At 45.1% G+C, this 25,510-nt stretch overlaps 1 protein-coding gene across 3 annotated transcripts in view; it reads right to left on the bottom strand.

Moving 5' to 3' along the window:
• The window catches only part of LOC124884116 (cilia- and flagella-associated protein 44-like), a 48,990-nt gene that overhangs the window by 692 nt on the left and 22,788 nt on the right, over positions 1 to 25,510 (bottom strand). Inside the window, exons 17-31 of one of the 3 annotated variants that reach the window (XM_047391785.1) lie at positions 17,698 to 17,974; positions 17,486 to 17,541; positions 16,485 to 16,647; positions 15,861 to 15,991; positions 15,524 to 15,732; positions 15,297 to 15,453; positions 15,006 to 15,159; positions 12,824 to 13,065; positions 11,247 to 11,487; positions 10,969 to 11,172; positions 9,627 to 9,806; positions 9,514 to 9,522; positions 7,994 to 8,195; positions 7,738 to 7,898; positions 7,498 to 7,632 (exon numbers count right to left, since the gene is read on the bottom strand). In XM_047391785.1, the coding sequence (XP_047247741.1) occupies positions 7,498 to 7,632; positions 7,738 to 7,898; positions 7,994 to 8,195; positions 9,514 to 9,522; positions 9,627 to 9,806; positions 10,969 to 11,172; positions 11,247 to 11,487; positions 12,824 to 13,065; positions 15,006 to 15,159; positions 15,297 to 15,453; positions 15,524 to 15,732; positions 15,861 to 15,991; positions 16,485 to 16,647; positions 17,486 to 17,541; positions 17,698 to 17,974 (2,521 nt within the window). Of the gene's footprint in view, positions 1 to 7,497; positions 7,633 to 7,737; positions 7,899 to 7,993; positions 8,196 to 9,405; positions 9,523 to 9,626; positions 9,807 to 10,968; positions 11,173 to 11,246; positions 11,488 to 12,823; positions 13,066 to 15,005; positions 15,160 to 15,296; positions 15,454 to 15,523; positions 15,733 to 15,860; positions 15,992 to 16,484; positions 16,648 to 17,485; positions 17,542 to 17,697; positions 17,975 to 25,510 lie in introns of all 3 variants that reach the window. The other 2 variants (XM_047391784.1, XM_047391783.1) reach the window with 2 other exon arrangements.

Raw genomic sequence — 25,510 nt, 5'->3', positions numbered from 1 at the left:
AGGATTAATTGGAATGTATGAACCTGACTGTTGTGAAGAACCTTGAGACGACATGTGTTGTGAATTGGAGCTATATAAATAAACTGAATTTAAACACACAGTGATATATATATATATATATATATATACTGTTGCCTTGCAGTAAGAAGGTCCTGGGTTCGATTCCCGGCCTGGGGTCTTTCTGCATGGAGTTTGCATGTTCTCCCCGTGCATGCGTGGGTTCTCACCAAGTACTCCGGCTTCCTCCCACAGTCCAAAGACATGCCTGTTAGGTTAATTGGTCTCTCTAAATTGCCCTTAGGTGTATGAATGAGTGTGTGCGTGGTTGTTTGTGTGTTGCCCTGCGATGGACTGGCGTCCTGTCCAGGGTGAACCCCGTCTCTCGCCCATAGACTGCTGGAGATAGGCACCAGCTCCCCCATGACCCACTATGGAATAAGTGGTAGAAAATGACTGACTGACTGACTGACTATATATATATATATGTATATAAATTTATTTCTGTTAAGGTTGATAATTCTGGTTAAAACCTCATAAAAACCCAAAATTCAAAATTAATGCTTCCTTGGGGCTCCTTTGGCATGAATTCCTGCATCAATGCGGCGTTGCATGGAGGCAGTCAGTCCGTGGATCTGCTGAGGTGTCGCTTTATTAGCCGTCTTCATCGTTGGCTCTGGCGTCTCTCAGAGAAGTGTTCTTAAATGTCCACTTCAGCTGTTCTTAATACTTAGAAATTACTTTCTGGATGTGTGTTGGTATTAAAATGTTTAAAGCTCTGAAGACAATTTGCAATAGTTAATTTCTGTTTGTTATTGGAAACCAGACAGCACAGCAGTCTTTGTAAATATGTGGTTGATCTTGGTCTTGTCTACAGATTTCCTGATCTGACCCCAAGTATCAGCTTTGGGTGCTCCGTAAGTCCTTTTTAAATGGTTTTAGAGCTCCTCACAAAATTCAAGTTACATTTTGCGGGTCCAGTTTTTAAATCAGTTTCAGTTTATTTATATAGCGCCAATTCACAACACATGTCGTCTCAAGGTTCTTCACAACAGTCAGGTTCATACATTCCAATTAATCGTAACCATTGAACAGTTCAGTCAGATTCAGTTATTTATTCAAATTGGATAAAAAGTTTTTCTATCTAAGGAAACCCAGCAGATTGCATCCAGTCAGTGACTTGCAGCATTCACTCCTCCTGGATGAGCATGTAGAGACAGTGGACAGTCACTGGCGTTGACTTTGCAGCAATCCCTCATACTGAGCATGCATGTAGCGACAGTGGAGAGGAAAAACTCCCTTTTAACAGGAAGAAACCTCCAGCAGAACCAGAACCAGGCTCAGTGTGAGCGGCCATCTGCCACAACCGACTGGGGGTTTGAGAGAACAGAGCAGAGACACAAAGAGAACAAAGAAGCACTGATCCAGGAGTACTTTCTATGGGAAGGAAAAGTAAATGTTAATGGATGTAGCTCCTTTAGTCGTTTCATCTAGAAAGAAAGAACAGATAAACTCTGATCCAGTTTTCAAGGTTAGAGTCTGAAAGAGAGAACATAGAGTTAGTTACAGTAGAAGCTCAGTCAGTAGCCATGTCTAGGAGAGAGAAAGGGTTAAATACTGAAAGACAGGGCCATGTGGATCATCTGTAGAAGGTGAGCATTAAGTTGTTGCCAGCAGAAGCTCGGACGATGTCCCTCTCCAGAAAGGTGTCACAGGTAGACACAGAGTCAGGCCAGGTGTAGCTTCTAGGAAGAGAAAAGAGAGAACAAAGTTAAAAGCTGAAATAACAGCAAACAATGCAAAATTGGAGAGTAGTATGAGAATGTAGCGAAGAGGGTGAAAGTGGCCATTATGTCCTCCAGCAGCCTAAGCCTATAGCAGCATAACTACACAGATAGTTTCAGTTCAGTTTTTTTATTTATATAGCGCTTATTTACAACAATATCATCTCAAGGAACCCCACAAAGGGTCTGGAACAGTGCGGGGCCGCTGGGGAGGCCAGACCAAACCACCGAGTGTCAGAGTCCGGCCACCCCAGAACAGGCCACATGTAGGGGCACTAAGTAAAATAATGAACAGATAAAGTGTGTCCAGCTAGGGTCCACTAATGGTCATTGTTATACTAAAAACCACAAGGATTGGGATACCTCTCTCTGTCAGACTGATTATAACCATTGGAAAAGAGAAGGGGTCATACAGGTAGCAGAAATGGAGGGTGTGTTTGCACCTCAACCATAACTGAGCTGGTTTAGGCTAAACCTGACTCCCCCTTACTCCAACCAACAGGGAGGGAGGAAGGCTCCCTCCATGATAACCTAACCCACTCTAACTATAAGCTTTATCAAAAAGGAAAGTTTTAAGCCTAGCCTTAAAAGTAGACAGGGTGTCTGCCTCACGGACTAAAACTGGGAGCTGATTCCACAGGAGAGGAGCCTGATAACTAAAGGATCTGCCTCCCATTCTACTTCTAGAGACTCTAGGAACCACCAGTAAACCTGCAGTCTGAGAACAAAGTGCTCTGTTAGGAACATATGGAACAATCAGATCTCTGATGTATGATGGAGCTAGATCATTAAGGGCTATATATGTGAGGAGGAGAATTTTAAATTTTATTCTGGATTTAACAGGGAGCCAATGAAGGGAAGCTGTAGCTGAGGTAGCTTATGTTAGAGGGCTGTAAGGCACTGTACGTGTTTAGCACTGCTCTCAACCTCTTGCTGAGTCATCTGCCCCCTTTCCCTTCCCTTCTGTATTGGTGAGAACTGAGACCTTTGACATCAAGTTCATAATCCTCATAACGTTGTGGGAGACGAAGCTGGCGTTTAGGACGTGCACCATTAGTTCTGTAGTCCTGGTAAAGTTCGAGTAGTCCTATCACTACACATTACACCACATAATGAACGGAGTGGATACAATACAGCTAGCTCGGACTTAGCAACAGGCGAACAACATAAAATAGATAAACCTCTAACTGCTCATTTAGTCCCCATAAACACCCCAAAATCCCACAACTTACTTGTCAATAAAGCACACACGAGTAAAACACACCAACAACACCGGGAAAATCCCTCCCTCTGGATTGACAACAGTTCGTGTCAAACTTATCCACCGAAATATCAGTAACATTAGGTACAGCCGCGTGACATCATCACTACTCTAACTACGGTATCACCTAAGGGACAAAATAACATTAAACAGAATATTGCAGCATGAACATTAGTGCTCAACACTGAATTCAAACCAGCTATACCTATGTAACATTCAGAGTCTTTTGTACAGCCACCCCCAAATGTATACAATACATTTGCTCTACACAAAGACTCTACAAAGGACGACCTCATGTCCGAGGGTCACCGGCCTCATCAGGTATAGCAGGGAGGATCACCAGTCGAGCCACAGGTCGAGTATAAGTTCGGTCCTTAATTCTCACATCCGCTGACCTGACGTGGCCATCAGGACCGGGGTGAATCTTGATGATGTGTCCCACGGGCCAGAGAGCCCTGGGTAGCTGAGGATCCACCAGCATGGCAACAGCCCCCTCTCCAATGTCTTCTCTAGAGGTTTGCCATTTCTGACAGGGCTGCAATCCAGGTAGGTACAGACGAATAAACCGTGCCCAAAAATGATTAGCAAGCACTTGTGCCTGCCTCCACCGCCGACGGTCCAGGAGCTCATCCCCGGAGTAAACCACCTGCGGTAATGACCCATCTCGCCGCCCCATAAGCAGGCAATTTGGCGTCATAGGATCTGGGTCTCTGACATCGGATGAGACATAGCCCAGCGGCTTTGAGTTGAGGATCCCCTCCACTTCCACGAGTACTGTACGAAGGACCTCTTCTGTGACCGGCTGTGCCCCAACCGTAGCGTACAGGGCTGTCTTCACCGAACGGATTTCTCGTTCCCACACACCTCCAAAGTGAGGAGCTGCAGGCAGATTGAAGTGAAACTGAATCTTATATTGAGCCAGCAACTGCCGAAGTTCCACTGACTGAAAACGCTTCCCTCAACTCAGTATCACCTCCTCGGAAATTTGTGCCCTGGTCTGAATAAAGCTCTGATGGGGTCCCTCTTCGGGCAATAAACCTCCGCAGGGCCATCAGAAAGGAGTCTGTGTTGATAGAAGTTAACACATCCAGGTGCACAGCTCGAACAGTCATACACTTGAATATTATCCCCCATCTCTTCTCTGATCGACAGCCCACTTTAACTTCAAAGGGCCCGAAGCAGTCAGTTCCGGTGGAAAAGAAGGCTGGCTTAAAGAGGCGGAGTCTTGCTACCGGCAGGTCAGCCATCTTAGGAACAACAGGCCTCACCCTCCATCTTTGACAATCTGTGCAGGTTTTCTGGAAGCGCCGAACAGCTTCTCTGCCTCTTAGGATCCAGTATTTGCGCCGCATCTCTGCAAAAACTCGTTCTGGTCCAGGATGCCGTAGTCGGCTGTCAAAGTCCTGGATGAGCAGCCTGGTTACTGGATGTGATGGATCAAGAACCAGCGGGTGAAGGTTGCCAAAGGTGAGGGCTTCAGCTCTACGTAGACGGCCACCCACTCTTATAAGTTCCCTGCATTCCTCCAGCTCTGGAGACAAGGTTAAAAGACGACTACTTCGTTGGACTGGTTTCCCTGCCTTCAGAAGGTGCAATTCATCAGTTGAAACTTTCCCATTGGGCTCTCTTAATTAGAAACATCTCTGCTTGACGGTAATCCTCAGCAGTGGGACCAGTACCCTTGTCCGCCCCATGAAGCTCCTGGACAGTTGCATCGAGCATCTCCTGCCATGTTTCATGTCGAATCTCATGAGGTGTGGTTGCGGAGGTCACAGCACAGAAGATTGATTTTCGAAGCTCAGATGCATCTGGGAAGGCTTCAAGGCTACTAGTTGGATTCTTTGACCATTGAGTTTGTGGTAGACGTAGGATGGGAGGACCTTGACTCCATCGGTTTGGTTTGGTCTTGTCAGCTCCTTCAGTGTCTTACCCCGTGTTATGTCATCTGCAGGATTTTGGCAGATTCCACATAATGCCAGCTGGATAGAGGGGTCAACTCCTGAATCTCAGCGATACGCGTGCCTACGAAAACCTTCAAGCGGCAGGATTCAGAACGCAGCCATGCGAGCACCATTGTAGAATCTGTCCTCATCACTGTCCTCTCAATTGGCAGAGACAACTCATTCTGCAGCAGCTTGCAAAGTTGGGCTCCCATAAGTGCTGCACATAGCTCCAGCCTCGGAATGGAGTGCAGTCGTTTGGGGGCTACCCTGGAGCGGGCCATCACAAAGGACACGTGTATTTGATCATTTTCTCCTATCATTCTGAGGTATGCCACAGCATCATAAGCCTGCTCCGATGCATCACAAAACACATGCGGCTCTCTCTGTTTCAGCTCCATTGGTGCCTCAGTGGGTAAATATGGTCTAGGGAGACATTGTTTTCTGGACACCACCTAGACAGCCAGCGGTTGAATGACAGCATGCGGCTAAACATGTCGTCACTTTTGAACTATCTTGGGTCTCATTACGTGTTAACGTCAGGCTGTAAATGCGTGTGGATCTCAGTCATCCAGGTCATGACAATCCTAAACGTGTTAGCAGAAGGCTACTGGACTTCTCTTGTTTCTTAAAGACTTTTAACCTTTCATCCAGGAGGGTTCTTTAGTTCTGAACATGGTTGGAAGAAACAGACTCATAAGATGCAGTAAGAACGTTGACACCTATAGGGTCCCTAACGGAGCCATTCAGGTCAATGTTTGGGTCGTGGTTGCTTGCTGATCCAAACCCTACCCTAATGAAGCCATGTGAGATGTTTTGGCCATGTCCCAAATGAGTCAGGGCTGCAGAGTAGGTGTTAGAAAGATGAAACCAAGGCCACCTTCCCTGTTTAGTGTTGGTTTTTCATGTTAAACATAGATGGCTTCTTTTATTCCTGTCTCACAACACGTCGTCCTCACCAAATATGATCATTGCTCTCCTCAAATAAGTGTCCCTTGTCCTTCAGATGTAACTGGACTGCTGGGTCTTGACCCAATGAGTTTGCTCTTTTGTGTTGGACCGTCTGTTAATGTAGTTGCTGTTTAGCTTCTTCAAGGTAAAGTTAGCCTAGCACTGCAGCAAACTGCTGAGCATGGAAACAACATTAGTAGGGAGTGGGTTTATGAAGGACTGTAGCGGTACAAGTAAGAGTCCGATATTTCTTTGAAATAAGATTTTTCCAGACTCAAATTTCCAGTTTGCCACCTTTTTCATCCCTTTTCAAAATAAATACAAAATTTCACAATGAATGTATGGCAGACCTTTCTATACTCGACTGGTTGTGTGAGATGTGCAAACAACAGACTGACAAGAAAACACATGTAAAGAAGGAAGGAAGGATTGATGGACAGACATGAGGAAGGAAAGAAGGACAAAACAAACTAAGTGGACAAGGACGGGAAGAAGAAAAGAAATGGCAAATGGACCGAACTTATATAGCGCTTTTCCAGTCATACAGACCGCTCAAAGTGCTTTACACTAGTGCCACATTCACCCAATCGCACTCACTAACGCTCACACATTCATATGCAGATCGGTAGGCAACTTTAGGTTAAGTGCCTTGCCCAGGGGCACATCAACATATGGCAGGAGGAAGCTGGAATCAAACCCACAACCTTCTGATTGCAAGACAACTACTCTTCCTACTGAGCCACAGTCTCCTCTGTGTCTGAAAGACACAAGGAAGGAAATTAAGAGGGAGGAACGGAATGAAGGACTGAAGGGTAAAAGGACACAATGAAGGAAAGAGGTAAATACACAAGAAAGGAATCAAAGAGGGACAGAAGAAAGAAGGAAAAATGAACAATGGAACAAAAAATGAAGGGAGGAGACAAGGAGAGACAACAGGATGGAGGGACATAGGGAAAGATGGAAGGAAGAAAGAGACAAGGAAGAAGTTGAAAACAGAAGGAACATTTACTCTGGAAATTCTAATATTTTTCAAAACTCTTACTTATCCAGACCTGGAAAATAGTCATTTCTACCGCTTAATCCATAGTGGGTCGCAGGGGAGCTGGTGCCTATCTCCAGCAGTCTATGGGTGAGAGGCAGGGTACACCCAGGACGGATCGCTAGTCCATCGCAGGGCAACACACAAACAACCACACACACACTCATTCATACACCTACGGTCAATTTAGAGTGACCAATTAACCTAACAGGCATGTCTTTGGACTGTGGGAGGAAGCTGGAGTACCTGGTGAGAACCCACACATGCACTGGGAGAACATGCAAACTCCATGCAGAAAGACCCCTGGCCAGGAATTGAACCCAGGACCTTCTTGCTGCAAGGCAACAGTGCTACCAACTGCCCCACCATGGACCCGGCCATCAGCTAATCCTAAATGACTCGGATCAGCATCTTCATCCAGACATTAATAATTGAGTGAAAACAGAGACTAGGAGGGCTGCTGGGTTCTAGAAGGAAATAAGAAGGTGTTAGTGTTCGGAGTCCTGATCTGTGTGAGAAAATTACCAATTTTTTCTGCCTGGCGTTGATTTTGATCTCCAGCTCCATCTTCTCTTCGTACAAGGTCGACAACTTGTAGAGAAGCTCGTTGTGAGTCTTCATCGCTTCCGTTGACGCCTCCAATGCCTCCTCAATCTTCACCTGAATGTTACAAGTGTATGAATAAGGCAAATATTAAACCCAGCTTGTTTTAAAGGTTTCAGTTCCTAAATCCTAAAAAATACATTTCATAGACAGAGAACATACATCCCAGTGTCTGATCTCCTTAGCTTGAGCTGCTTCTAGGAGCCGCTTCTCCTGTTTGAGCTCCTCCAACCTCCTGCTCCCTGTCAGCATGTGCAGAGCTTCCAGATCCACCAGCCTGCCGAATTTCTTCATCTGTAGCTCATTGCTCTCCAGCTCCAGCTCTGCATCAACACAGCAATCAGAATGATGCCACCCTGATACATACAGTATGCTTCTATTGTCATCAGAGAGCAGCTCCTGGAGGAACTGATTTCACCTTGGATCCTGGTGACCTTGTGTTTCGCTTCACGGACCAGCCTGTTCCGCTGCAGTTGAGCCTGACGGAGAAGATCTTTCTGCTCGATGTTCTCTGCCTCCAGCTGCAGTTTGAGCTGCTGCAGCCTGTGCAGCTCGGTCCGGTTCAGCACCGACGCCTCCCTCAGGTCAGAAGGCATCGAGCCGTTGGAGAGAAAAGCAATCTGGTTGACACGTAAGGATGCAGGCAGAGGGAGAGAAGATGTAGTAATTTTCACAGAAAACTTGGTTCGGAAATTGAGGGCTGCTTTTATCTTTAAACACTGAAAAAAACAAAATATGTAAAAAGTATGGAAAATTAACTTAAAATAACTTAAAAAATAAGTTCAGAAAAATGTATTGGTTGCTCTAGTTCCTGGAACTTCTAGGGTTTCCTCCAACCTAAGAGATACTTTCTGGAACTTTAATGGAACTATTCCTGGAACTTACTAGGAACTCAGAGGTTATTTTCTATTAACTTGCCAGGTAATTTCCAGGAATGTTACAGGTAAGTTCTGGAAAGTAACCTCAACGTTATGAGAAAGTACCTGGTAAGTCCGGGGAAAGTTCCAAAAACTGTTCCAGGAAAGTACCTCTAAGTTCTGAACAAGTACATTGTGTACTCTCTATTGATTAGCTTGTTTTTTGTAAAAATCCTGGTTTCTGTTTCAATATTTGACTCTTACATTTCCTTCAGAGTCAGCATCCCTGTTTATTACATTTGCATATCAGTTTATGACAAATTAATAATATTAATAATAAAACGGTCATATGGCTTTTTTGCTGCTTTATCATTTTTAGGAATGCATTTATTTTAATACAGGTTTGCTTCATCTTTTTTCTTTTATGTCCCTAAAATCATTTTTCATTTAAAAACATTTATTTTACTGTATTTATTCATTAAAAACCTTTTCTTTTCTAGTATTTTCCTTGATACTTTCACCCCTTATTTTTCCCAGAACCGGATCTACATTACCTCTCATGAGAACTTTCCATTGTTGTGTATAGTGTGTAGTAGTAATTACATATTTGAAACTTTTTTCTTATTTTTACAAATACAAATCTAGAAAACTGTGTCTTGCATTTGCTTTCAGCCCCTTTTTACTCTGATATACCTTAATAAAACTTTAATGGATACACATTTGCCCCAATAAAGGACGGTGGTGGCAGCATCATGCTGTGGGAATGTTTTTCTTCACCAAGGACAGGGAAGCCTTTCAGAGCTGAAGTCTGAAGCAGCATTAGAGGTGAAACACAGAACTTTATAGATTAAATCACCACAGCTCAGGATCTGTGTGCTCATATGTTTTTTTCTTAGAGAGGGCGATAGAAATATATAAACACTTCTGTTATTGACTGATGCTCCTCATCTGTTATCAGCTGTTTCTGGATCACCTGATCCAGTCTGAGAGGAACCACCACATCCAGTTCGTCCATTTTCAGCTGCTTCTCCTGGTTGATTAACTCCAAGTCAGTTTCCACCGACTGCCGGCTGGTCCTTACCAGTTTGTCCTGAAAATACACAAAACCAAAATCCCGCAGAAACACCGAGACGTGAGAGACACTCGGCAGAGGTTTACAGAGACATAGCATAACTGCAAACACACAGGACTGACCTTCTTGATGAGCATGTCGATTTCCTTCTTCAGAGATTTGGCGATACTTTTCTCCTCCGCCAGCAGCTCTTCCAGATCCAGCCTCCGCTCACGGAGCTGCAGACTGCTTTCTCTCTCCTGCAGCTTGGCGATGTTGCTCCTCTTCAGCTCCAGCAGCTCGTTGTACTCCTCCAGCTTCAACTGCCAGAAAGCAGAGATAGGAAGGTTGGGGCTAACAGTTCAGCAACACTCAGCCAAGCTGCAGCCTTCCCCAGTCCTGTACTGGGGCAGGACTCATGGAGTGAATGGAGATAATCACGTAGGAAAATTCAAATGATGGTGAAAATGGTTTCAGTAAATGTTTTGAACACAGCATACCAATGAAAGTAAAGTCGCAGCCTCATCCAGGTTTAGTTATTAGATGAAATGTTTACTTAATTCACCAATCTGTCGGATTGACTCGTCACAGAAGCTGATCGTGTCAAAAAGGCAAAACAAACCCAGCTGACAAATAATAAACTGGTTCTGGTTTCATTCACTCAGTGGTTTACTTACATAGCTCAGTCAGCTGGGTAGGTAGCGGCAGTGCTTTAATGAGTTCATGTTAGTAAATTAATGAGTTAATTAATTAGAAAGATAGTCTGCGTTAGTTCTGCTGGACTGTTTTGATGAAGTTCTGTTTTTGTGTTACTGATTAGAAAAGTTGTGGAAGCTTAAAACTGTGTTTGATTAGATAAAAAAGTGTTATTATTGTTTTTACCATTACAAGATGAATTCTGTGCAGAATTGTTCACTCTGAGTAAACATGCAAGCATCTGGAAATAGATTAAATTAGAAAAATGTTCTTGGCGTGAGGAATAATTGATGGGCTTTTTATTGCAGTTCAGCCAGGAAATCTTGTGATACGCTGACCCCTGCCAGGTCAGCGTGACCTTAATTCAGCAGTCCAGTTTAGCTCAGGAATGAGGAGTTGACCAAAATCATGAGAATGTTAATGTAGACTGTCACGTAGGCCAATCTGATGTTTTCCAGATGTTGGGCTGAATTTGGATTTCCGGAACTCTAACTGAGAAGATGCCAAAAAGTTTTACGTAAATGAGTATGATGATTTCAATTGGTCAAGAAGACCCCAATACACACCAATGCTTTGTATCTGTATAAAAACTGCCCTTTAAGGACTGAAAAGCGGGGATACTTCTGGAATTTCTGATGATGTTTTGTGAATCCGCTGTGAAAAAATAAAGTTCCCCCCCGTGAAGACTGCCTAAGAGTGATTTCTCTGGGTTCTGTGTTAATTATTTTAGCTCAGCCATAAGACCGCACTCTCCAACAAAATCACAATATGAATAAATCTATTTTTCACCGAGATGTTCTTCTCCTCCTGAATGCAGACGTTGAGTCTCTCCTGCAGCTCTCCCTCCCTCTTCTCAAACTGCTTCAGGAGCATCATCTCCTGGAAGAGCGTGAGCAGCTGGAGGTCATCCAGTTTCATCTGGCTGTCCAGATGCAGCTTGTGGCGATACAGCTGCAGAAGGTCTGTGTCAAACTGGCAAACTGAGCTCTCCATCTGAAGAGGCAGACACAAAGTCAAATCTCCTGGTGTTTTCTTCTTTTAAAGGTGAGTCATTTAAGGAACACGACCTGTTGGCGCAGACAGTTCTGTTCATGAAGCATCCTGATCTCATCCTCCATCTGCAGCTCCACCTCCAGCTCACTCAGCTCCACCTGTGTCTCTTGGTCATATCTGGTTCCTGCAGAAACTGTGGAGCTCCCATCTTCTCCTTTCTCTTTGTCTTCCTCCTCCTCGAGCTTCATTTCTTTCTCCAGCTGCTCCAATAAACTCACAGCTTCCTCCTGCTCCCCCTGATCCACACACTTTATTCTGTTTGACAAGAGAAAAATAAATAAACCCTGAAAGATCATTAAAAAACGAATTGAAAGGAGAAGGGCAAGAACGAAAGAATCAGCCAGGTGATAGAGAAAGTGATGAAAACGTTTGTTTTTGTTGTAACTTACTTCCAGTCAGGGTTTACCTCTCAATGAGGACGGAGTGTATACAGAAGGAAGCAGGTCTTGGTACGTCTCAACCTGCTTCCACAGTTGATTATTTTATTAAGAGACACCCTGATGTTGATGTTTTCCAGGTTTTAGCTTGAGCTGCTTCCTGTCAGGATCTGTGCTTTATCTGTTTGTTTGGTGCTGTTACTGTGCTTAGCCCCTAGATGGCGTGGATCCTGGAGGAGAGGTGACAGGTGTTCTCTATTCCCTTGATTACCTGCTGAGGAGTATTTAAGGAGGAGGCTGCCAGCAACTCACTGCCAGAGTGTTGCCCTTAGTGGTACAGCCTCAAGCCACATTACCTTGTCTTGTCCTTGCCTTGAACTTTTAGTAATCTGAATCTGTTACCTTGCAGGATTACCTGAACCTGACTTTGCCTTCTGTGTGGAACTCTGCCTGGATTACCCACTTCTGGAAAGAAGCGATCCAACTCTCTCGTTACTTCGTTGGACCACACAGGTTGGCAGCCTCCTGAATTCTTCGCTCATTTGATCTCCATTCAAGAGCCCTGTCCATCCTCCTCCTTCCACTGCACCTACTTCTGAAACCCCTGGACCATCTTATCATCCTGGCACATCATTATCCACCACTTGGTGTGTGTCCCCCCCCTGGTGGATCATTCCATCAACCCAGTAAGACAGAATTATTATTCATTAGTTTTGACCCTGAGTTTTCCCTGCTTACCATCCTGTCTATTTTTACAGTTGGTTTCCCGGTTCCAGTTTCCCTGCTCACTTCTCTGCTCTGTAAATAAACCCTTTCCCGTAAAACTCTGTCTCCTGGATTGCTTTCTGCATGTGGGTGAAATCCGTTAAAAACAATATGACACTTCCCTTTCGCAGGGGTATAAAATCAGCCACGTGTTCTTGTTTTGAAAGGTTTACAATATTTTCAGAGGTTTTCTAGTTAAAGACACTTTTATGTATTTTCATTTCCAAATAAACATATGAAAGCCAGAATGTAGTTATTAACTGCTGACGTAGGGAGCTGTCAAGTCAACATTGTGGAGGGACTGTTTATATCTGTCAATCACAATCACTGTAGTACCTCTCCTGAACACAAGGCGTCACTATTGGGAAAACTATACCATTACACACTACTTTACTATTTTTAAAGGTCCCCTCTGGTCCCCCCCCCTTAGAGCCACCCCTGCTGCGTACCTCTGCTCTCTCAGTGTCCGGTATCTCTCCAAGGTGGCTTGGCTGACCTGCAGCTTCCTCTCCAGGGTTTCTTCAGGTAAAAGGGTGGCCAAGGTGGGAGGCGGCTGACGCCGGTGGGCTGGGAGACCCCGCTGGACCTCCTGCAGTCGCTGAGCCTGAGCTGCCATCCAAGACACCAGGCGAACCTTAGAGTCACGCAGAGCCACGATCCTTCTGTTCATCTTGCTTTGCTGCTCATGGATCTGGTGAAATGAAAGGTCAAATTAAAATAACGTGCTTTCTTTGAAATCAATGTTCAGCGACAGATTGTTTTTATTTACACACCTAATGACGCTCCTGGAAAAGCCGTGTATAATCTTTTTATAGTTTTTATTGCAGCAACATAATTTCACACTGAAAAAATAAAAAAATCCAACCTTTAGTTTGAAAAACTGATACACGTATTGGCAACCCTGAAAAAGTTCTAGAAAATAAATGTAACAGAAGACATTTTTAATTTGAACTTTATGAAAATGTAATTCAGTGATTTCCTGTTTGTCTGCTATATAAACATGGCTGTCACAGAGGCCTATTTCTCTCAGCCACCCTCCAAAATAGAAAAGATACATACACTGACCCACATCTACAGCCAAGCTCATAATTATTCATACCTCTGTCAGATTAAAGTTTTGAACTGATCTTTAAATGCAACCAGCATGTTTCTTCTGACTGGAAGTAATATTAACATGTTGGAGCATCCCATCCAGGCTCAACACTTAAATCTAGTAGAGAATCTGTGGAGGGGGCTAAAGATTAGGGTGATGGTGAGCAGGCCTTCCAACCTCAAAGACTTGGAGTTCATCACCAAAGATAAATCATCAAAACACCAGAGGAAACATGTGAAAAAGGGTTTGACTGCTGTTAATATCCATATTTATTTTTATTTTTTTTATTGAGAATGGTATAAATTATTTTTGACATAAATAAAACCATAATTATTGTTAATTTTTGAGAGATGTCTGTCTAGTTTCCAAGCAGAAATAAACTCCTTGGCTATAGGAAAGTCATTTCAAATCTAGATCTGCAAGGGGTGTGAATAGTTTAGGGCTCAACTGTATAGTCGGAGCAATAATAAAACAACTACAACTGGGACTGGAGGAGGATCCAAGAGGCCCTCTCTGTCCTACCATCACACAAACATGTGGAGTTTGCTGAACTCTACTGGGACTCTGCCTGGAACTGGAAGCAGATCAAACTAAGCCTGAGCTTTCCAGCAACAAACACTCCAGCTGGGTTTGCTGTGATGATTATGTGGAAAAGGAGCTCCTGCTAACAGTAAAGTGTGGAAGAGGATCTGTGATGCTGTGGGCCTGTTTCTGAACTCATGTGCATTTACAATAAAACTGGTGGCATCTGTCAGAAACCTGAACGTGGGTTGTCCCGTCTTTCAGGCGGATGAAGATCCAAACATTACGGACGGATCAACGCCAGAATGGTTCAACACACTCAGTCAACTTCTTCCATGGATATACCAGTCCCCAGAACTAAGTACTGCAGGAAAGCTGTGAGATGAGCTGATAAGGAGACCAGAGAGGACCCAGGATTCTGGATGATCTTGGGAGATTGTGCAAAAAAGAATGGTCAATGATCCCGCTCTCTGCTGTTGGGGAGTGCTGTCCTACTGGAAGCTGGACTCAAAATTAAAACTGCACTCAAAGGTTGGATTATTGCAAAACTTTCAGTGAGAGATTCGGCTTGTCATAAAAGATCAGTTTACACGTTTTTACTAAGAAAAACTGAAACATTAAACATCTGCTAAAAAATGACCAAAAAATGCAGTTGCAGCCAACAATTTATAACTGAACTAATGGAACAAGTCACTGATAAAAACATTTAAATATTCCATTCTGATGCTTGAAAATTAAATATGAAGAATGCAGCTTGGAATTAATTACTTGTTATTTTAAATGAAAATGTAATAATTGTATCTGGTGTTAGTCCTGTTTTGCTATTTGTGCCAAATTTAGGTAGTAAGTTTAAAACAAGTGTTTTTGTAGGTCAGTTTAAGAAAAATAAACCTTGTTTTGGTTGAGACAGTTCAAGTTGATTTGAGCCAAATCATCTCAGCTCTCATATATTTCTGGCTGATTCATACACTCAACATACTACAGCGTGAAAGGATGATGTTTGATCGTATTTGTACTTTTTTCTCCAAAGCAGCCAGCTGTTTTTTCTTCAGCTCAGCATTCACCCTGAGCTGTTTCCCCTTGATGAACTCGCCGAGATTCTCCTTGGCTTCAAAAATGGCCTGAACATCCTCTGGATCCATATAGTCTTCCTCCGGCTTCTCTGCATAACTGAGACACCAAAAACAGAATTTTGTATCAGTGAGTAATAAAACATGTAAATGCTAAATTTTTAAAGTTGGTTATTCTGGTCCTGCAGGTTGGGTTTTTGAAAAAACAAGGAAGCAGTAACCAGATTTTTGACTCACATCTGGGCCCATTCCTGCTTCCTCCTCTCTATTTTAGCTCGGGCTTGCTGTGCTTTCTCTGCTGCCTTTCTGAGCTTCTCTTCCTGCCGATCTCCCAGTTTAACCCTGGCTTTGGCAACCACAGTGGGCTGCAGCACGACCTCTTCTAAACATTGGTCTGAAAGGATGTCAGAATAGGCTAAAACGTGTGTCTAAGTGGTAAAATTAAACACCCTAATGTTACTTACCCTCTGTTTGTTGGCTGTCTTTTGAAGGGTCGGCTCTGGGTTTTCTCCTTTCCTGTCCAGATTCTCTGTCTCCGTTACGGTGGTTTATGATCTGAGGTTTGTTCGGAGTTGAAGCCCAGCGAAACGCTGGCAGACGGTACGTGGAGACTCTATGGTCGCTGCGTATTGCGACAACAGTGATGATGTCAGCTTGCAGGGAGCCTTCAGACCTGAAAAATTAATTAGCATTAAATATCAAATATCAGTTATTATTTATTTGTAATTTATTGTATTTAGCAGCCTTACACCCGTAGGGATGAGGCTGTTGGTGATTCTGGTTGTTTGTGTGTTTGTGCACCATTCCTGCAGCTTTCTCAGTGCGATGCTGCAGCGCTCCTGCTCCCAGGCCATCTGCTTTCGGACCTCCATCACCTTCCGGGCCTTTAGCTTCTCTGCCTGTTCGTAAAAACGGCGGTCCAGCAGAAGTTCCTGAACAAACATAAACCCAACTAAATGCACAGAAATAACTCATACAAGTCAAACACAATGTTGAAACAGATTTGAACTTTTTCACATTCCAATCACAACACCAATTTATTCTCTCAGGGCTTTATGTGGCAGCCCAGTGGTGTAAAATTGTGGCACGGAAGGAAAATGGGTTTTTGTGCATTTCTATTCCGCACCCCTGACCTAATAATTTGTGAAACAATCTTTCTCTGCAGTCTTTTGGGGTATTTCTCTCTACCAGCGTTAAACACATTTTTGCCAATAATTCTTTACAAAACAGCTCAAACTCAATCCGACTGGCTGCAGAGTGCCTGTGAACTTTTTAAATCTTGTCAGATTCTTGGTTGGATTTATGTCTGGACTTTAACTAGGCCATTCTAGCACATGAATTTGAACACTTTAAGGTTCACAGAACATGCCAGCCTATGACGCGACCATCTCTGGGTCATCTGAGCAGATTCTGGTCCAGCCGTACCTCTGGTTTCAGCTGGATGTGCTCAGGCAGACTCTGGTTATCGTTCAGGACCTGTTTGAATCTCCTCCGAAGCTCGACCAGCCGTCTCTGCGTTTCGGCTTCCTTCAGCTCAGCCTCCCGGCGCAGGTTGTCTTTTTCCATCTTCTTTTTGGCTGTCTCAATGCTGGATGGAGATAAGATGAAGGTTAGAAGGCAAGGAGGCTCAGAGGCTAAGAGAAGTAGAGCTACAAGAGGTGGTTCAAAGTTTAAAACTCAGAAATAAAGAATATTTGAACAAATAAAAATAAACCAGCAGCTCCTTCTGTTGCTGCTCTGTAATAGTGGGTTAATGTGTCAGCAATAATAATTTTGTGAAATCACACAGCAACAACTACATTAAATTATTAAATCTGCACTTTTATTGTTAACGTCCAATTAAAATTACCACAAAATTGTTCCATTGTTAGAAAATTATCTAAATGTTACCCCTAGGCAATAATTATGATAATTACATAGTATCACCATGTAATATTACATTTTTATAATTTATTTCTTCAGTTTTAACATCTTACTATAAGTTACAACAACTACTATTACTACTACTAGTACCAGTTAAGTGTAATAATGCTGTTTGTTAGATAATAACAGCCAATTATTGTTTTTTAATATAAAACAGTTAGTCATTATGCATTTACTGCAGTTACTGAAATAAAATGAACAAATCAGTACTTTTATAATACAACATTTACTGGTAATCATTTTTATATATTTACACAAAATGATCAAACTATTACATTTTTACCACCAACAAATGTACCACGACAAACATCTTATTACAAGGCTTTGCTGCCAGGTAATAATTACATCTTAATAATTTAGATAAAATAACCAAATGATTTCATTTTTATTCCCAGACTTGTAGCAACTGTTACCTTCCTTTTACTCACAGCCAAATAAATTATTCAGAGAAGCGATAATCGAGTTAACTGACCCCCAGCACAGGCGGATCATTTTATACTCACCAGTAAGCTGTCGGGTCTTCGATGTCCCGAGCCAACGCCTCGTTTTCCAGACCCACCTACAGTTAACATGAACACAGCAGCAAATTTGATCCCTTATTCACATGTCCAGTCATCAGTTGAGTCCATAAAGAACACAATAAGGAGAAATCCAGGGCTTCAGCTTCACTTTACAAGGAATAAAATGAGGAAAAGCGAAGGGAATGTGAACCAACCCGCGGTGAAGGAATCTTGGTCTTTGTCCCCAGGGTTTTCTGCAGCTCTTCAGGAGGAAGCAAACAGAAGCAGAAGATGTTTCCATCGTCTCCGGCCGTCAGCACAAACAGGTCATCAAGGCTGCAGCGCACGTGTCGCAGGTGTCCATATTCGTTGTCGTGAACGTTCAGAGCCCAGTAAGCCTGCATAGAGGTGAGGCTGTGGTCTCCAGGCTGCAGAGGGTAAACCCTGATGGAGCCGGACTGCATGCCGCAGAGTAGCAGCTGCCTGTCGGAGCTGTTAAACACAAGGGATAAAAACAGCTATCTCCACCATCATAAACAACTCAGCAGTGTCCTCATTACAGCTAAAGACCTACGGAAAGCCCCCTCCTTGAACCGTCACCTTAACGTGGTGGAGGGATTTGAGTGCTCAAATGATCCTAGAGGCTATGTTGTCTGGGGCCTAAATGCCCCTGGTAGGGTCTCCCATGGCAAACAGGTTCTAGGTGATGGGTCAGACAAAGAATGGTTCAAGAACCCCTCATGAAGAACACAATATCGAGGCACGTGACGTCGCCCGGTACGGCGGAGCCGGGGTCCCACCCTGGAGCCAGGCCTGGGGTCGGGACTCGTCGGAGAGCGCCTGGTGGCCAGGTTGCTCCTCGCGGGACCCGGCCGGGCCAAGCCCGAACGAGAGACGCGAGGCCATCCCCCAGTGGGCCCACCACCTGCAGGGGGAACCGTGAGGGACCGGTGCAAAGAGGATTGGGTGGCGGACGAAGGTGGAGACCTCAACGGCCCGATCCCCGGATGCTTAGGCTGGCTCTAGGGACGTGGAATGTCACCTCGCTGGGGGGGAAGGAGCCTGAGCTGGTGCGGGAGGTCGAGAGATATCAACTAGAAATAGTCGGGCTCGCCTCCACGCACAGCGTGGGCTCTGGAACCCATCTCCTTGAGAGGGGTTGGACTCTCTTCTACTCTGGAGTGGCCCACGGGGAGAGGCGGCGGGCTGGTGTGGGTTTGCTTGTTGCCCCCCAGCTCAGCCGTCTCGTGTTGGGGTTTACCCCAGTGGATGAGAGGGTCGTATCCCTGCGCCTTTGGGTTGGGGAGAGGTCTCTGACTATCATTTCAGCCTACGGGCCGAGTGGTAGTGCAGAGTACCCTGCCTTCTTGGCGTCCCTGTCGGGGGTGCTGGATAGTGCCCCTCCCGGGGACTCCATTATTCTGCTGGGGGACTTCAACGCCCACGTGGGGAACGACAGTGACACCTGGAGAGGCGTGATCGGGAGGAATGGCCTCCCCGATCTGAATCCGAGTGGTGTTTTGTTATTGGACTTCTGTGCTAGTCACGGATTGTCCATAACGAACACCATGTTCAAACATAAGGGTCTCCATCAGTGCACTTGGCACCAGGACACCCTAGGCAGGAGGTCGATGATCGACTTTGTTGTCGTATCATCAGACCTTCGGCCGCATGTTTTGGACACTCGGGTGAAGAGAGGGGCTGAGCTGTCCACTGATCATCACCTGGTGGTGAGTTGGATCCGCTGGAGGAGGAGAAAGCCGGACAGACTCGGCAGGCCCAAGCGCATAGTGAGGGTCTGCTGGGAACGCCTGGCGGAGCCCTCGGCCAGGGATGTATTCAACTCCCACCTCCAGGAGAGCTTCGACCAGATCCCGGGGGATGTTGGAGACATAGAGTCCGAGTGGACCATGTTCTCTGCATCTATTGTCGATGCTGCTGCCCATAGCTGCGGCCGTAAGGTCTGCGGTGCCTGTCGTGGCGGCAATCCCAGAACCCGGTGGTGGACACCGGCAGTAAGGGATGCTGTTAAGTTGAAGAAGGAGTCCTATCGGCTGTGGTTGGCTTGTGGGACTCCTGAGGCGGCTGACGGGTACCGTGAGGCCAAGCGTGCTGCAGCCCGGGCTGTGGCAGAGGCAAAAACTCGGGTGAGTTCGGTGAGGCCATGGAGAAGGACTACCGGTTGGCCTCGAAGCGATTCTGGCAAACCGTCCGGCGCCTCAGGAGGGGGAAGCAGTGCTTTGCCAACACTGTTTATAGTGGGGGCGGTGGAAGGAGTACTTCGAGGATCTCCTCAATCCTGCCATCACGCATTCCGTGGTGGAAACAGAGGCTGGGGACTCGGGGTTGGATTCTTTCATCACCCAGGCTGAAGTCACCGAGGTGGTTAAAAAGCTCCGCGGTGGCAAGGCTTCGGGGGTGGATGAGATCCGCCCTGAGTACCTCAAGTGTCTGGATGTTGTAGGGCTGTCATGGTTGACACGCCTCTTCAACATTGCGTGGCGGTCGGGGACAGTGCCTCTGGACTGGCAGACTGGGGTGGTGGTCCCCCTTTATAAGAAGGGGGACCGGAGGGTGTGTTCCAACTACAGGGGGATCACACTCCTCAGCCTCCCTGGTAAGGCCTACGCCAGGGTATTGGAGAGGAGAGTCTGACCGATAGTCGAACCTCGGCTTCAGGAGGAACAGTGTGGTTTTCGTCCCAGCCGTGGAACACTGGACCAGCTCTATACCCTCTACAGGGTGCTCGAGGGTTCATGGGAGTTTGCCCAACCGGTTCACATGTGTTTTGTGGACCTGGAGAAGGCATTCGACTGTGTCCCTCGTGATGCCCTGTGGGGGGTGCTCCAGGAGTATGGAATCGGGGGCCCTTTATTAGGGGCCATCCGGTCCCTGTACGAGCGGAGCAGGAGTTTGGTCCACATTGCCGGCACTAAGTCGGACCTGTTCCCAGTGCATGTTGGACTCCGGCAGGGCTGCCCTTTGTCGCCGGTCCTGTTCATAACTTTTATGGACAGGTTTTCTAGACGCAGCCAAGGGCCGGAGGGGGTCTGGTTTGGGGACCAGTGGATTTCGTCTCTTCTTTTTGCGGATGACGTGGTCCTGCTGGCCCCCTCTAGCCAAGACCTACAGCATGCGCTGTGGCGGTTCGCAGCCGAGTGTAAAGCGGCTGGGATGAGGATCAGCTCCTCCAAGTCCGAGGCCATGGTACTCGACCGGAAAAGGGTGGCTTGTCCTCTTCAGGTTGGAGGGGAGTTCCTGCCTCAAGTGGAGGAGTTTAAGTATCTCGGGGTCTTGTTCACGAGTGAGGGAAGAATGGAGCGGGAGATCGACAGACGGATCGGTGCAGCTGCCACAGTAATGGGGGCGCTGTGCCGGTCCATTGTGGTGAAGAGAGAGCTGAGCCGAAAAGCAAAGCTCTCAATTTACTGGTCGGTCTACGTTCCTACCCTCACCTATGGCCATGAACTTTGGGTCATGACCGAAAGAACGAGATCACGGATACAAGCGGCTGAAATGAGCTTCCTCCGTAGGGTGGCCGGGCACTCCCTTAGAGATAGGGTGAGGAGCTCGGCCATCCGGGAGGAGCTCGGAGTAGAGCCGCTGCTCCTCCACATTGAGAGGAGCCAGTTGAGGTGGCTCGGGCATCTATACCGGATGCCTCCTGGACGCCTTCCTCGGGAGGTGTTCCAGGCACGTCCCACCGGGAGGAGGCCCAGGGGACGGCCCAGGACACGCTGGAGGGACTATGTCTCTCGGCTGGCCTGGGAACGCCTTGGGCTCCCCCTGGAGGAGCTGGAGGAGGTGTCTGGAGAGAGGGACGTCTGGGCGTCTCTGCTGAGTCTGCTGCCCCCGCGACCCGGTCCTGGATAAGCGGAAGACGACGAACGAACGAACCTACAGAAAGCAGACTGCACTTCAGTCTCTGATTTAGCTCCCACCAGCTCTGAAAAACAAATATCTGGTTCCTCAGCCTCCAGAGCCTCTATCACTAGCAGACCACAGAAACATTTCCCAGGACTTTCAAGGATTTTTCCCTCGTTAGGGACAGGAATGAAGTGCTTTGAGGGGTGATTTAGAGCAAGTCACAAATAGAAACAATGTGCTATCTTCTCTGGTAAAACTCAATTTAATGCCGCATGCTCTTGCGTCTGAATTATTCACCTTATGGGACAACACAGTCGTCTGGATCGCACTGGAGGAGCGCTTTTATATAGCCCAGAAATGGTGGCGCAGACTATAGTTGTCTGCTGCATGTTTCACAACATAATAAAGCCATGAATGTGGGGATTAATGCAGCAGGACTGCAGACACAGGCCAATCTGATTCAAAGCCCTTCTTAGCTTGAGGTATGGGTTTTATTTAAATTCTTTATGTAATGAAACCTAAATGAAAAACACCATGGCTGAACCTTATTATTGTGACCAAACAAAACTGAACCTTAACAGCCACCAGAGAACAAGAAATCATTATGGCGCATTAAGGGACACTGAAGGAAATAAAAAATGTCTCGAGTGCACCTGGAAGTTTTTTTATTTCCTTCAGCGTTCCTTCTGGGATTCCAGACACACAGACCTGTGGGTTCTCCTCTGCCTCATGCAGGTCAGAGGAGAAGTGTGGCGGCTGCAACTGTTTGACCCTACGCCCCACTCTGCAAGGTGTGCCGGTGCAGGGCACACCATGCAGATAAATGCCCATATAAAATACGTTTGGGGGTTGGGGGGAATTGGTGGCAGAGAGGGTCATTTTCATTTTGAAATATTGATGAATGAAGAAACTAATTGGACTCCAGCAGAGAGAGCCCTTTTCTCATCAAGGGTCAAAGGGCGGGTGCTTGAGCACCACTAGGGGTCTATCTGTGATGTGTCTGAATGTGTTCAAACTCTCCACGGTGACAGCCTGTAGCAAATCCTCATTTAAAGAGGGCAGTCTGCACCACTACTGGACATGTTACCAATTATACTGGATCACTCGCTAATTGCATGTGCTATTATTTTTTATCACATGCTATTCAGCGCTCCTTATTTCTGATCTTAGTAAATCTGACCATAGTGTTCACACATAGGTTTACAGTGCATCTGCAGATCTGAATAATCCCGCAGAAAAAATGCAGCTTTGTTCGTTTTTAAACTTGTTTGTCATTAAAATAACTATTTGTTGGAATAATTGTATATAGATTTATCTTATATTTTTTCCTTTTCTATTAACTTTACAATTAGATTTTTATAACCTTTCATGATGTTTGTGTGAGTAAGGATGTGATGAGTTTGTCTGCAGGCGAGGAGGAAAGGTGGAGCTGGAAAGGAAGCAGTCACAGTTGAGGAGGTCATAAAGATGAAGGCTGATTGTGCTGAACAGAAGAGACACTGATCTTAAGATGATGGAGACTGTGGAAGTGTGTTGTTACAAGATAATGGTGTTTATGACCTGTTTACAATGCAGCTGTTTTTCCCATCCTAAGAGAGCAACATTTATTGTAACTAGGGACCCCCAAAGATAATAAAAAAAGAGGTGCGGACAGATGGTTTTCAGAGTGGTAGGAGATTTGTAACTGAAGCACATCTCTGTCCGTTCTCCTCGCAGCGAGTAATATAACTAATTCTTTGTCTTTCTCTTCTTTTTGTGATGATTATTTTAGGTTGTTTGAACCTGACATTATTAGAAATTATCAACCTTTAAGGAGCTATTAAACACACTTTTCACTGAGCTCACATTTCTGTAACAAAAATGTTTTTTATTGGTCTGATGTAATATTCTGATCTTAGATGTTGTGTCTTCATTGGCTGTAAGTGAAAAATCATCATGATTAACAGAAATAAAGGCTTGAAAACATCAGTCTGTGTGGAATTAATGTGTTTCACTGGGTTACTGAAATAAATGAACAATCAAAACTATTCTAACTTATTGAAATGACTGTACTACTCTGCAGGGGTTCCTGTGTAATAATTGGGGAGCATGGTACTTATTTACTAAAGCCGCTGCAGCACTTTTCTTATCCTGCCAAGGCTGGAGTATCTAAAAATGTTGGTTACGTCTATGAGGGCCCCCAAGGGCTCAAATTTTTATTAGCCAAGGGGTGTCCAAACTTTTTGTCCTGTGGACCAAAAAATAATTTTAAAAACTAAAATCACAAAAATGATATTGTAATTTTTTAACCTGCTCAACAATAAACAAAGAAAACATTTTAATAAAACAAATAAAGTGGTCAGAATCTTTGTAGTAAAGATATAAGTGAATCATGGCAGATATAAATGTCATGCCCAGCCTGTCTGTGTTTTGGTTCATTTAAACCCGGTCTGGTCTTTGTTTTCCCTGCAGTCTGTTCCACACCTGTTCCTAGTTTCCCTTGATTACCTAGTCTCTCTGTTCATTGGTTCACCCTGCATTTGTGTTTGTAGTTAAGCACTTTAGTTGTTATTGTTTGTCGCTGGTTCCTTGTGGTCTTGATATTCTGTGTTGCACCATTATGCCTGGTTTGACTACCTTGTGTCCTGTTCTGGTTCTAGATCCCTCTGTTCTTGGTTTCCCTGCCTGGTATGTGAGTGAGAGCAATTAAATCTCAAACTTACCTTCATTTATCTGGCTCCTGGCATCTCCTTCCTTGCCCTTTTGTCTTACTTCAAACATGCATCATGAGACTAAAACGTCTGCATGTCTGGCTTTTTAAAAGTAAGGCATCCAGTTCACTAATTCTTTTGGGCTCCAATAAAAAAATTACAAAAGAATTGTCTATTTTCAGCAGCAAGAACAGGATTTGTGTCACTCTTTCTTTAGAAAAGTTTCCAGTATTAATTAATGAATTAAAAGCAGATTTGGGTTCACCAAACTGCTTCTTATTAAAAATCACTGCATAGATGGAGCCCTATTTCTCTGAAATAAGTGAAATGTTATTGAAAGACAAATTCAATTCAATTAAAAAATACTTTATTAATCTCAAATGAAAATTAAATGTTGTTGTAGCTCATATTATGAAGGTTTCCTCAAAGAGCCGTTGTAGATGCTGATGGCTGTGGGCAGGAAGGATCTCCTGTAGCGCTCCGTCTTACAGCAGATCTGAAGAAGCCTCTGACTGAAGATACTCTGTTGCTGTAGGACAGTCTCATGAAGAGGATGCTCAGAGGTCTCCATAATGTTCTTCATTTTATCAAGAATCTGTCTTTCCACAATGATCTCCAGAGGTTCTAGAGGAGTCCCCAGAACAGAACCAGCCTTCTTTATCAGCTTGTTGAGCTTTTTTAAGTCCCTGGTTCTGATGCTGCTTCCCCAGCAGATGATGGCAGAAGAGATCAGACTTTCCACAACAGACTTATAGAAGATATGCGGCATCTTGCTGCAAACACCAAAGGACCTAAGCTTCCTCAAGAAGTACAGTCTGCTCTGTCCCTTCTTGTAGATGGCTTCACAGTTGCATCTCCACTCTAGTCTGTTGTCCAGGTGAACACCGAGGTATTTATGCTCCTCCACCACCTCCACTTCTTCTCCCATGATAGAAATAGTTTTTGACTTATTCCTGTTTCTCTTAAAATCTACAATCATCTCCTTTGTTTTAGTCACGTTCAAGATGAGATGATTGTTTCCACACCATGCCACAAAGTGGTCCACCACCTTCCTGTACTCAGCTTCTTGTCCATCTCTGATCCACCAACAACTGCAGAATCATCCGAGTATTTCTGCAGATGACAGGAGTCTGTCTTGTACTGGGAGTCTGAGGTGTACAGAGTGAAAAGGAATGGTGAGAGTACCGTCCCCTGTGGTGCTCCTGTGCTGCTGACTACCTGGTTAGACTCACAACCCTTCAGTCTCACAAACTGTGGTCTGTTTGTCAGGTAGTCTTTGATCCAGGAGATTGTTGAGGCCTCCACCTGAGTCTTCTGGAGTTAAATGTTCTGGAGAAATCAAAGAACATGATCCTCACAGAGCTGCTGGCTTTGTCCAGATGACAGTGGGTTTGTTGAAGCAGGTGTATGATGGCATCTTCAACTCCACAGCGATAAGCAAACTGAAGGAGGTCCTGATGGTTTACTGTTT

The sequence above is a fragment of the Girardinichthys multiradiatus genome, chromosome 18 (genome assembly GCF_021462225.1).
Source record: "Girardinichthys multiradiatus isolate DD_20200921_A chromosome 18, DD_fGirMul_XY1, whole genome shotgun sequence".
Classification (NCBI taxonomy): Eukaryota; Metazoa; Chordata; class Actinopteri; order Cyprinodontiformes; family Goodeidae; genus Girardinichthys; species Girardinichthys multiradiatus.
Note: the sequence above shows the minus strand (reverse complement) of the source record. Positions and strands in the feature narration are given on the sequence as shown.